Source organism: Erigeron canadensis, chromosome 5 (genome assembly GCF_010389155.1).
Source record: "Erigeron canadensis isolate Cc75 chromosome 5, C_canadensis_v1, whole genome shotgun sequence".
NCBI lineage: Eukaryota > Viridiplantae > Streptophyta > Magnoliopsida > Asterales > Asteraceae > Erigeron > Erigeron canadensis.
In genome coordinates this window covers 14320977-14333291 of record NC_057765.1, presented here as the reverse complement: position 1 = coordinate 14333291, position 12315 = coordinate 14320977, and the positions used below count along the sequence as shown (strand labels likewise).

The 12315-nt window shown below is 35.9% G+C and overlaps 1 protein-coding gene across 2 annotated transcripts; it reads right to left on the bottom strand.

The window, feature by feature from the left end:
• Positions 1–282: 282 nt before the first annotated feature.
• Positions 283–3376, bottom strand: LOC122602125 (probable aquaporin NIP7-1). Of its 2 annotated transcripts, none has more exons than XM_043774852.1 (5): positions 2995–3376; positions 2680–2901; positions 2256–2450; positions 1812–1873; positions 283–561 (listed from the first exon to the last, which is right to left on the bottom strand). In XM_043774852.1, the coding sequence occupies exons 1-5, from the start codon at positions 3184–3186 to the stop codon at positions 348–350; spliced, it is 885 nt and encodes a 294-aa protein (XP_043630787.1). In that variant the 5' UTR covers positions 3187–3376; the 3' UTR covers positions 283–347. The 2 variants fall into 2 exon arrangements, with proteins under 2 accessions (XP_043630787.1, XP_043630788.1); XM_043774853.1 differs by lacking the exon at positions 283–561 and adding an exon at positions 1013–1338.
• Between the last annotated feature and the right edge of the window lie 8939 nt (positions 3377–12315).

Here is a 12315-nt window from a genome sequence, read left to right as displayed (position 1 = left end):
TTAGAAAAAATAATTAATGAGCGAGGTAGGATACTGACGGTCTTTCTTTCCCTAATATAAATAAACTACTTATAGAAAATTTTCGCCCGTGCAAAAACTATGAAGTGAATCGTTGATCTTTGTTTCCAGAAACAAATATTTTTTTCAGTTGTTCTGAACTTTTAAAATTTATTATTCTAGTTACTTTTTAATACTTTGTAAATAATTTAATCTAAGTCATTATTATATAAATTAAACTAAAAACAAAGAAAATAACCTATAACGTGTCACGTAAGTATTATGAAATTTAGATTATCATCAAGCAATCAATTAGTGTCTAACCAAAGTATGTATAATCTATATTACACCTAATCAATTTGAAGTAATTGAGAGTGGCGTGAGGAAGAAGAGGGGGATGATAAACTAGAAGACACACAGGGCTTCAACAAACGAAGCATGAAAGCACCGAAAGTGGCCCCCAGTGTTGGAGCTGTCAAATATATCCACAAATCATTGAAGTTATAAGACACGATGGCTGGTCCCAATGACCTTGCTGGGTTCATTGATCCTCCTGATATTGGTCTATTAAAACAAAAACGAAAACCACTTATCATTTTTGATAGAATAGAACAAAATGTATCGTATTTTCATGTATCATGTAGACATATGACAACATCTTTTTCCATATTATCAACTATCAATTATTATATGTAAAAAATAATTAGAAATCGACATATTATCAACATCTTACTAAGTATATTAATAGGAATAAAAATACCTAACAATAGTTTTTTAAAGCTAGGGTAAAAAAAAATCTGTTGCTTTTCGTTAAAGAATTATCTTTTTTTCTTTAGGTTAAAAGAATTACTTAAAAAAATATATAATAAGAAGTTACATTTAAAATCCATCCACTTTTAAAGGGTCCAAAAAAATCTGATGCTTTTCGTTAAAAAATTATCTTCTTTTCTTTAGATTAAAAGAATTACTTAAAAAAATATATAATAAGAAATTACATTTAAAATCCATCCACTATCATTTATCTAATCAACACGAGTTTATCTTCTCTTCTTTTTTCGCCAAGAATAACAAGTTAACAACCACACATTCGAATTCTAGTTTTTCTTATTATTTATTTATCCAAGGCTCCAAGCCATGTTAACAGGGAAGTGATATTGGTACCATTATATTTGATAGATCTACCACATCGTACAAGTTATACGACTAACTGTACAAGTCAGTACTGCACAGTTGTGATAGATTTATCCAAATAAGTGGTCCGAATATCACCTCCCATGTTAACACCATCGGTCTGTTATTAATCTTATCAAAGTGCATCCTAATTTCGCCGTCACTGACAACCTACAACAACAAGAGGAATAAAGTTATCAATATGTGAAGGTTCATCTAGTTCCCACCATTTTAGCGATGTAGATTTCGTATACAGCCTCAACCGCCGTCGATCTGTCAAAATATGGTTCAGATCCATGACAGATCACTTTATGAGAAAATGAGTAGGTTTGATTTTCTTGGACCCAGTCTAAAGAAGTTCGAATGCTGGTCTGGTTTTGGTCAAACCAACCGGTTCATTCGGTTCACATAGGTCTACCATCCGTTATCCAACTGGGTCTATTGAACTGGTCCAACCATGGTCCGACCGGTTGAAGACCGTTATGAAAACACTAGTTACAAATTGATTTCTTTTCTTTTTTTGGGTTGTAATTAAAAACTCAAAAATGTCACATCACTAGTTTATTTATGGGTAAATGTTATAACCTAGCTTGTGTTTTTCAGATAATAGTTTTCTGGATATATTGCATTCAGTAGAGAATTACCCTGTGATTAGGACTCCAAGCGCGATGCCAACTGCAACAATAAATCCAGAAAATTGTGTTACCTGAAATAATATTTGAAAAGCAAAATAGATTAAATGTCTGTGGTATAAATGGATTATGATTAGATCTATGGTAAACATTCTGATCTATGGTAAACATTCTGGTCTTTATGACAAAGTTTATGGGTTCGATTATATTAGAGTACTGATCTTGTTGAATGGGATGTTAATCTCATCCCATTAATTCTTCCATAAACTTAGTCATTTGCTATTACCACTAACTTAACATACAAATATGAGTTTCTAACTTTCTTTATTCGAAAGTCGGAAATATTTTTCATTTGTTTCTCCGTGAATATAAAAATAATGTTTATTATAGTTTGAAAGAAAACAATAATTATACTAGAAAAAGGTGCAATAAAAATTATAAGGAATATATACATACGGATGGAGGTGCATGAACTAGTGAAGCTGTAAGAAACAACACGAAGAATGATGCTATGAACTCTGCCCAGAATGCGGCCCGATATCCTGAAAGTGGACTTGTCATCATAACCTCCGGTTTAATGACATAAACCAACATTCCCATATATGTTGCCAGAGTAAAACCCACTACTTGAGCCACAATATACAACGGAACCTTCATTTCCCAAACATTACACTCATTAATTTCACATTTAAATATGATTATGTCATGGTAGATTACTTGATTTGGATTGAGCAAGATAAGAAAAATCATTTTAATCTAACCATTGTAATGAAAATTTACATAAAAAATTTTGTTGGTTGGAGAGTGCCTAAGACTCTATAACACCTTCTACTCCCCTATTAAAAAATTAGTTCTAAAAACAATGTCATAGAATTATTACTCTTTTCCATGGGAATGGACCAACAGTAGCAAACGCTATGGTGACTGCGGGATTAACATGAGCGCCGGAAATGTGGCCAATTGAAAAAACCACCACGATCACCGCTAATCCGGCTGTGACCGCATATTCAAGCAGGCCTACACCTCTCATTAATTGTGTGCTTGCTATTATGCCACTTATGCTGAACATTACTATAAAACTCCCCAACATTTCTGCTATAAGCTGCAATATTCATATAGAGAAGAAATGTCACGAAACTAAAACATTTTATTTATAACAACATATGTAATTATTCTAATTCATAGAATGTCTTACAATTCTAAGAAGAGTTTTCTCCATTTGGAGAGTGAAGGATAAAATTGAAGAAGTTTTAAATACAATGTCTTCATCTTGGCCTCTCTCGAGTGAATTTGAAGTACCGGCTTCTTGATCAAAATTTGAACGGTTGCTTGTGGATGCATCTTTTGATACTTCACCAATTTGATCCCCTTTAAACAACCCGTTCATAATTGATATTGATCTCAACAGAGGAATGAATATGATAAAAATGTAGCTAGAGTTGAATAAATAAATTGAGCAAAGAATAGTTTGTTAGTCACACACTTGAGGTTGGGTTTAGGGTTAGATTTTAAGAATTTGGATGTGTTTTTGGCTGATAGTTGTTCAACTATTCAACATGCTTGTTGTGTGCAACCAGGAGAAGAAGATGTTCCATGCAACTTTCTTACCTTTTATAGTTAGCTAAAAATTCACTTATGTAACTAATGTACGTACATGGGCGTTCCTGGCGAGGGGTATATATCGATAGTCTTTACTTATATATTTACAAAGTAGTCTTAATACACTTACAATATACGGATTTGTTATATATTTTATATCGTAAATGATTACCTTTGTGGCTTTGTGTACGTATTAGATTAAAACAAACTAAAAATATATTGGATTATATAATATCAATCTAATATTATATATTATTTTTAATAGTGAGTTAGTTGTTAATAGTTAGTAGTACGTTAACATCCAAAGATACCACAATAACATCCAATTGGGTAATATGCAAAGATCGAACCACGCATGTTTAGAATGAAACTTAAGACTCTCAAAAATCCCCAATAATCTGAACCTACAAATGCAAACAGTGTGATTTGAATATAGATGAATTTTTCCAAAATTTAAGACGTTATCAATAGATTATCAACAATTTTTTTACGTTTATTTAATAAGTGGTGAAACATTAACGATTTAACTCTAAATAAACTTTATGAAACAAACAATTAATTGAGTTTTTGTGTTCATAGCATTGATTACAATTCCACGTTATTTCAACTTTATTTTTTCAGTAAATATTTATTGAAATACGAGCAATAGTACCTGTGCAATGTGTCGGTGAGATAGTGGGGTGATAGGTCATAGGAGGTGATAAGTCATAGAGTGTGATAGCTAAATGTTTTAGCCGTACGGGCTCCGTACTCAGATTTAAAAATTCGTCGAAAGTATGTCGAATGACATTTCTTATGAAAGGGCTTGAAATTTCAAGAACACCCATACAACTTTTATTATTATCGATATACGGTTTTTGAGATAAAAGATTTTGAATAAATTAGATAAATAAAATTATTTATAAAGGAAAGAGAAAAAAAATGAGTGGTTGGGATTTGAGAATAGAGAAAAAAATGAGTGGTTGAGATTTTAAGGGTATTATTATAGGTATATTAATTAGGCAGAGATATTTAAATTAGTGAATAAAGAAAGAGGATAATTTTGGTAGTTCAAATCATATTTTGAAATTTTAAAAAAGGGCAAAATGCTTTATAAGATAATATAGATATAGATAATCGACATAATCATGATTTTATTTGGAGAGAATTTGACAAAAGATTTCGAGCGACAATTAACATTATTTAGAACTGAAATTACGTAATTTGATATAATCTATGGTTAGTGGATATCCAATTAAAGTTCTCTAAATCTCACATAATTTTTAACAACTAGACTGTGAGGATTTCTCTTAGCATATTCCTCGTAATATTTGTTCTTCTAATCTTTCAAGGATATTGTGAGTCCACCTACACAATATGTTAGACGAGTATAAGATATAACAAATGTATTACAATGATAACAAATATATCAAGTAACCCGACTGGCAAGTAATACTAATCTAGATAAAGACTAGTTTAGATTACGATCCAGATATGGATATGAACAAGTAAGATAAATAAGAACAATTGCTTGAAACTATATAAATACCAAGTATAATCAAGTATTATGGTAATGAGTCAAGATGTATTTTTCAAAGTATTTTATTTATTGCAATAAACAAAATACAAAGGTTGTTGCGGAACAAAGATAATCACACTTGTGAAAATATCTAAACAACCTAGAAATACAAATGATCTAATCAACGAGTTACTCGTAAGAATACCTAGAGTAAATATCACACGTTGCAATTGACAAAGTTCCAAGCATTTTTGCAAGTGTGAGAAGGTTTATATTTATAGGCAAGCATGTCTTGATGACATGGCAAATGCCGTACAAATATGGTTGGGTGCATTTATAGATTTGTTGGACAAATCCATAACATTTTTGTTTAAGGTAAAGTATGTAAGTTTCTTTGATGTGACTTGACATACTTTATTCCCAACATTTTGCTAAAACTGTCCCAATCCCAGGTATAAATGTATTAACCGGGTAAAGATAGTTTAAAGCCTACAAAAAGACTTCCTCGTAATCAGTGTAAAAGTATTGTAAATACTTTTACACTGAGCCTCTTCAGTTTCGTCTTCAGATAAGATCTTCTCTGAGCTCTGCTTCTGAAATGATTTTCTTCTTTAGTCTTCAGTCTTTGACTTCAGTCTGAACGTCTTCAGGGTTGGTTGATTCTGAAACTGAAGTGAAGCTTCATTCACTGAACTTCAACTATTTTGAACAAATCATACTTAGTCGATTTTCGACCTAACAAATTCCCCCTATTTGTTCTAAAATAGTACATGCATTTTAGACTTCTATTTATACAAGTTTGTAAGTCTAAAAATGCAAGTTTTGGTTTAAGTTGTAAAATATTTCTAAGGACATCTTATAGATCATTGATGCCTTAAGAATATTTTCTTGTTGTTTTTCTAACTTAAACTATTTCCTATCAACTTGTTGTAACTTGCAACTATATAAATGATACTGAGATGAGTTCAATTACAAGTATATGATAAAATGAAAAATATTTACAAGTACAAATATTTACAATATAAACAAGACTACTTCTTTGCAGGCCGTGAGCCAGAAGGTGCATCAGTAGCCTTCCTCTTTGGTGAACCAACTTTCCCAAATAGCCTTTCTTCCATCTCCACCTTGGCCTTCATTTTTTGTTGGATCTTCAGCATCCAAGCAACAATCAGGTGAGACTTTGGCTTCCCCTTCAGAGCATGTATCATCTCTATGCTCAGAGATCCCAAACTCATGTATAGAAACTTGCTTATATTCTTCTTCTGCCCTTCCTTCTCTCCTTACAATCAAATCAAACAACCTCAAACCATCTTCTTTAACAACTTCAACATCCAGAATCTTTGCAGGATTAGACCTGTGTTTCATGTAATACTCATATTGATTATTCTCATGCTTATTCTGAATCTGAACAATGTCTTCAGAAATTGGCACTGTTGTAAAACTCACCGAGTAGAGCCGAGTACTCTCCGAGTACTCGTTACAAGGTAGGGTGTCGAGTAGATCGGCCGATTATTCCGAGTACTCTCTGACTTGGCCACTTTGACCACCGAGTACTCACCGCATATACCCGAGTACTCCCAACTCACTTGTCAACCGAGCTGGGAACGATTAACGACTTCTGCAATGAAGGTTGAAAGGTTAGAATCACGAGCATGTTTCCTTGATGATCTTGGGCTAGTAAGCTTTGGCTTTTGGGGTGGCTTGTTCATTTGCCTCTCAACTTTCTAAACTTCACCCAGAATTTCCTTCTTCTTTATCTCCATCTCCATCTCCATCTCTTTCTAAACTTGAAGGTGAGATGGTCTAGCTTTTGTTCAAGAGGTGAGTATTGCATTCCATACTCATGCTCAGCCATTTCTCTCAGAGCTTTCTGCACTCTTGGATCATTCTTGATTTTCTGATAACGTTCAACTGTTAATCCAAGAGCTGCAACATCAACCGAGTCAATGGTACCCATTGCCATATCTTGTGCCCTTTCCTTTTCCTTGTTTTCTCTCCACATGATGAAATGGTTGGAGACTTGCTTCTGAAGGGCCACAAGCTTCTTGCCATCAACAGTTAAATCGGGCAATGGATAACCATGTTCATCAACTTCAAATCCAGAATCCTTAGAGCCTTTCTTCTTTGGTTCTTCAACCATCTGAGCTTTTCTTTATCTTTCTTTGCAAGCTCAGATGGCTGTGGCTCAAATTGCTTCTTCAGATGTTCCCCCTCAGATTCAGATTGCCTCTTGGTTGCCTCAATTAATTCCTGAGAGCTGGCAAGCAGACCAATTGGCACATCACTTCCGGGAATCTCCGCAGGCATCTTAGCATATAATTCAATCGCCTTCTGCATGCCCTGTAGAGGTTCCCAACTTTGCTGTGTGATGCTGTCAGAAATGCCTTTTGACATGGTGGCAAACTGAGCTATAATCTGAAAGTAGAGGCCAGGGTTAGCTTCTCATGCTCCAGAACATCCTTTAACAATTTCTTATCATCTGCAGAGAGTGAGGGAGGAGGAGGAGCAACAACTTCAGGTTCTTTCTTGAGCAAGGCCAAAATTTCATCAAGTTGCTTCGACTGGCTCTGAACATTTTGCCAAGGCTTGACACAGAGTACTTCATTTCAGTAATTGCCTTGAAACCTTGTCGTTTGTTTCTTTGGAGAGTTCAGAACCAGCAATCTGACCTTCTCTTCAACTTTCTTTGCCACTGACACCGAAATCTGAGAGATGATTTCCTGAGAGAATACAGATTTCAGTGTCTCAGTCACCTTCTCACCAACGGAAACACCAAGTGATTTCTCATCCAAACTTGGCTTCTTCACCAACTCAGCCACTTCTTTTTCAACTGCCAAGAATGATTGTTTCATCATATGCACAGAGGATGTCAGATTGGCAACAACAGAATTCTGAACATCCCTTTTGGTTAGTTTGAAGGCTTCACCAATCGCCCCACTTAATTTATTGCAAGCAGAAACCAACTCATGAAGCTTCCCAGCCACCAATCCTTCATTACCAGCAATTTTTGTAAACTCGGTGCCCATAAAGACTTGGGCACCCTTCAGATCAGCCACAGACTTGGTGTTGGCAGTTAGAGATTTGGTTAAACCCTCAACCTGAAGAAGTAGGCTTTGGACTTTCGTATGTGATTTCTCTATCTGAGCTTCAATACTCAACAGTGGAGGGGGTTGAATAGAAACAAAAGCAACAAAAGGTGGGGTTCTAAGATCTGCCAGAGTTTTCTCTAATATCGTATTCGAAGGACTCTTAGATTCAGTGTCTGAGTCCAACTCTTTTTCTTGATCTTCTGGCAGATCAAAGTTTCTCCTTGGTGGAATATTGTGAATCTGGGGGTGAAGGTATTGGAGTTGTGGTTCAAATCTTGGTGAGGTGACAAAGGCAGGAGTTAAAACTTCGTGAAACAAAGGGTGTTGGTGTGAAATTGGTGGTCGTTGATAAGGAGGATCAAGATCAATGATATTTTAGGGGTTGATGGGAATGTTTTGTTGGATCAAAGGAGGTGGAGGCATAGGTTGATTGACAAGGTTGAGGGGTGGCTCAAAATCCGAATGATTCTCCCTCAGAAGATCCTCATCAAATTTAAAATCCTCGAGGTTTCCCTTAGGTAGCTCATCATCATCCCAGATATTTACTATCTGATCAGATATGCTCTGGTCCTGATTCCCAGAATCAGAACCAGCACCTAGTTCAACAGCTGCAGCAACAGTTGCATCGTCACTAGTCAAAGGTGGAGCTTCAATAGTCGATACCGGGGTTGCCTCAGTCTCTCTGGGTATCACCTGAGAAACATCAACAGTTGCAACAGTTACTATCCTTGTTCTATCTCCAAGAATCCCTTCATTGGTCGTAGAAGTTGAAACCTCAGTCTCTCTGGGTATCACCTGAGAAACATCAAAAGTTTGTGCATGTACAGATTGTAAGATTTGTGAAGTTACAGGGGGTGCACGTGCAGACACAACTTCTAATGTGCGTTGGGCTGACACACTTAAATCTTCACCATCTCCTCCTAAAGAAGTTTTGGAGATGGTGGCTTGCAAGGTTCCCTTTGACCTTCTTCTGAAACCTATTTTGAGGTCTCAGAAGGCTGAGCTTGGGTACTAATATCCTTGGGTTGTGAGGATGGCCTAAAAGGACGTAATTTTAATAGACCCTTTGGAGATCCTGAGGAATCTTTTGGGAGATCCTCAGGTTGGTCAGTGGAAGATGAAGGTGGCTGGGTGGAAGAACTTGATTTGGATTTAAATAAGTTCAACATTTTGCCATTAGATCGACTGGTGGGTCTCACATTTTTTTTGTGACCCGCCCAGTGATCTTTCTGAGCCAGCCGATCGTGCTGCGTCAGTTTTATTATTACCAAATACCTCAAGTATTGCAGGGGAGAGCTCAGGCTCATCTTCAGATTCAGAAAGCTTGGATAGATCTCTGCAGTATTCAGGTGCAGAGCTCTCCTGAAGTATATCAGCATACCCCTCTCCCAGAATATTTATGAAGCAAAGACTGATGAATCTTGGGAAGGCGATATGTATACTTCTTTTCCCATTCAACTTAGTAATCAGTTGGGAAAACAACATCTTGGAAAAATCCACATTGATTCCATGCCACAAATAGTATCCCATCTCAACTTGGATCAAGGAAATCTGATCCAGACCGCCATTGTTGCCACCAAGACACTCAACAGTTTGTGTCCAGAAGTACCTCCAGCAATTCTTAAAGCCAGCAATGAAAATGTGGCCAGAGGTCTTCAAATTGCCATCATCATCCAAAATTTGGTTGTGGCCAGTCACCAACAAAACTTCCTTGAAGTTTACTCCTTTTCTTATTTTCATGTACGGAGTATTGGGAGGTAGATAGTTCAATCTGAGTGCCTCCCTAAACCCATCTAGGGTTATCACACACTGTACCGTGCCTTTTTTCAAAGTAAAGGATATGGACTTTTCATCCTTACTTACTTCTGCAGTGTACCAAAATTCCAGAAGATATTGATGGTACATTTGTTGTGGATCGGCAGTTAGGGCATAAGAGAGAGGGCAACATTCAAGAAATGTATTCAATCTGCCCAACAAGTTATCGGATTTGGCATTGAGGGCTGCCTTGTAATTGTTCATGTTGAACCGAATGGTTTTAGATTCAAATTTTTTTAGGTTCCTTGGGTTCTTGGGTTCTTTGGAGGGGAATATTCAAAGGCAATAAGTGTTTTAGGTTCCTTGGGTTCTTTCTGTTGTTGTTGAGTCATTGAATATGATTGAAAGAGGATATGAAGATGAAGATGATTGAAGGAAATTAGGGTTTGAGTGTTCGAAGGAAGATGAATGTGAGAGAGAATGAATGATTGGGACTAAATGAAAAATGAAATAAATGATGGAATGATTTTAGGAAAAAGGTATTTATATTTTCAAGGGAATACGAAAGGATTTCCACGAAAATAAAAATAAAAAGATTTTGAATTTCAAACCTAATAAAATTTAAGTAATATTTTATTGAAAAGTAATTTTGATCGGGTTTGAAATCCGAAATAATTTTGGGTATACGTCCGCATTTAATGCAACAACGGCCATGACCCCACTTTTTCGAATAGTATTCAACCGTTTTTAATGCAAAAGCAATGATCATTTTTCTTTACGGCACAAGTGGTATGACACGTCAGCAAAAAGGTATCTTTGTACAGTAAAAATCACGTGTCCACTTGCCAACCAGGTATCCACTTATATAATAAAAGGTTTTGAAGGACTTCAGATTTAATTTATTTAAATTCTGAGAGAGGTTAAGGAAGTGCAATCTGAACCTTCTCATTTTCTAAAGTTCTGAAGTCTTCTCAGATTCTGAGCCATTTCAGACAAAATAATTTATAAGGCAAAAATTCCCCCTCAGAGAAAAATTTCCTTTACTTGTAAAAAATATTTTTGTCAATTCCCCCTGAAATGCTACATAGGATTTAGCATTCCTAACTCGCTGATGCGATGTTTAAAAGTTTTGACATCTAAAGGTTTTGTAAACACATCAGCTAGTTGCTTATCAGTAGGAATGAAATGAATTTCAATATCACCTTTTAAAATATGATCACGAATGAAGTGGTACCTGAGATCGATATGCTTGGTTTTGGAGTGCATGACAGGATTGTGAGATATTGCGATGGCACTTGTGTTATCACAGAATATTGGAATTCTGGTATACTTAACACCGTAATCAGTTAGTTGGTTCTTCATCCATAAAATCTGAGCACAACAACTTGCTGCAGAAATGTACTCAGCCTCAGCAGTGGATAATGAAACTGCAGTTTGCTTCTTGCTCGTCCAACTAACTAATTTGCCACCAAGGAAATGACAACCACCTGTGGTACTTTTCCTATCTATCTTACAACCTGCATGGTCAGAGTCTGAATAACCCATTAGATCTAGACTTGAGCCTTTGGGATACCAAAGACCTAGTCTGGGGACACCTTTAAGGTATCGAAAAATCCTTTTTAATGCTTTCTGGTGTGCTTCTCTGGGATCAGATTGAAATCGTGCACAAAGACATGTTGCAAACATTATGTCTGGTCTACTTGCAGTTAAGTACATTAATGATCCCACCAGACCACGATATTTTGTGGGATCGATAGGTTTTCCATTAGGATCTGAGTCCAAAGTTAATGGTGCAGAAATTGGAGTATCTTTGGATGAAACTGAGTCAAATTGATATTTCTTTAATAAATCTCTAACATATTTTTCTTGATTTATAAAAACACCATCACTGGTTTGTTTCACTTGAAGACCTAAGAAATATGTCAATTCACTCATCATACTCATTTCATACTCAGAAGACATTATTTCAGAAAACTTATCACACAATTTTTCATTTGTACAAGTAAGATATCACTTTTCTCATGCAAGATGAATAAAGTGTTATCTATTGCACCTCTTTGAAAACCATTATCTAAAAGATGTCGAGTTAGAGTATCATACCAGGCTCTAGGTGCTTGTCTCAGACCATATAAAGCTTTGTTCAGTCTATACACCCAGTGAGGTTTTTCTTTACTTTCGAATCCTGGTGGTTGATAAACATACATGACTTCTTCCAATTCCCCATTCAGGAAGGCACTTTTAACATCCATTTGGTAGACTTTGAACTCATAATGAGCTGCAAATGCTAAGAAAATTCTGATAGCTTCGAGTCTAGACACTGGTGCAAAAGTCTCATCAAAATCAACTCCTTCTTCTTGTGCATACCACTTTGCAACAAGTCTTAGCCTTGTTTCTGATAACATGGCCATCCTTATCTACCTTGTTGCGAAAGACCCATCTTGTCCCAATTGGTTCTTTCTTCAGGTGGCTGGGACATGGAACAAGTTCCCAAACATTGTTCCTTTCAAATTGGTTAAGCTCTTCTTGCATGGCTTCAACCCAACTTGGATCTTTCAAAGCCTCGTCAATCTTCTTT

Bases quoted from the DNA above. Each gene is read 5' to 3' on its own strand.
- LOC122602125 (XM_043774852.1), bottom strand. From the start codon at position 3,186: ATGAACGGGTTGTTTAAAGGGGATCAAATTGGTGAAGTATCAAAAGAT. The intron at 2,902-2,994 runs GTAAGACATTCT...TGAATATTGCAG, and splicing joins AGAAAACTCTTCTTAGAATT to CTTATAGCAGAAATGTTGGG. The intron at 1,874-2,255 runs GTATGTATATAT...ATATTATTTCAG, and splicing joins TAGTTCATGCACCTCCATCC to GTAACACAATTTTCTGGATT.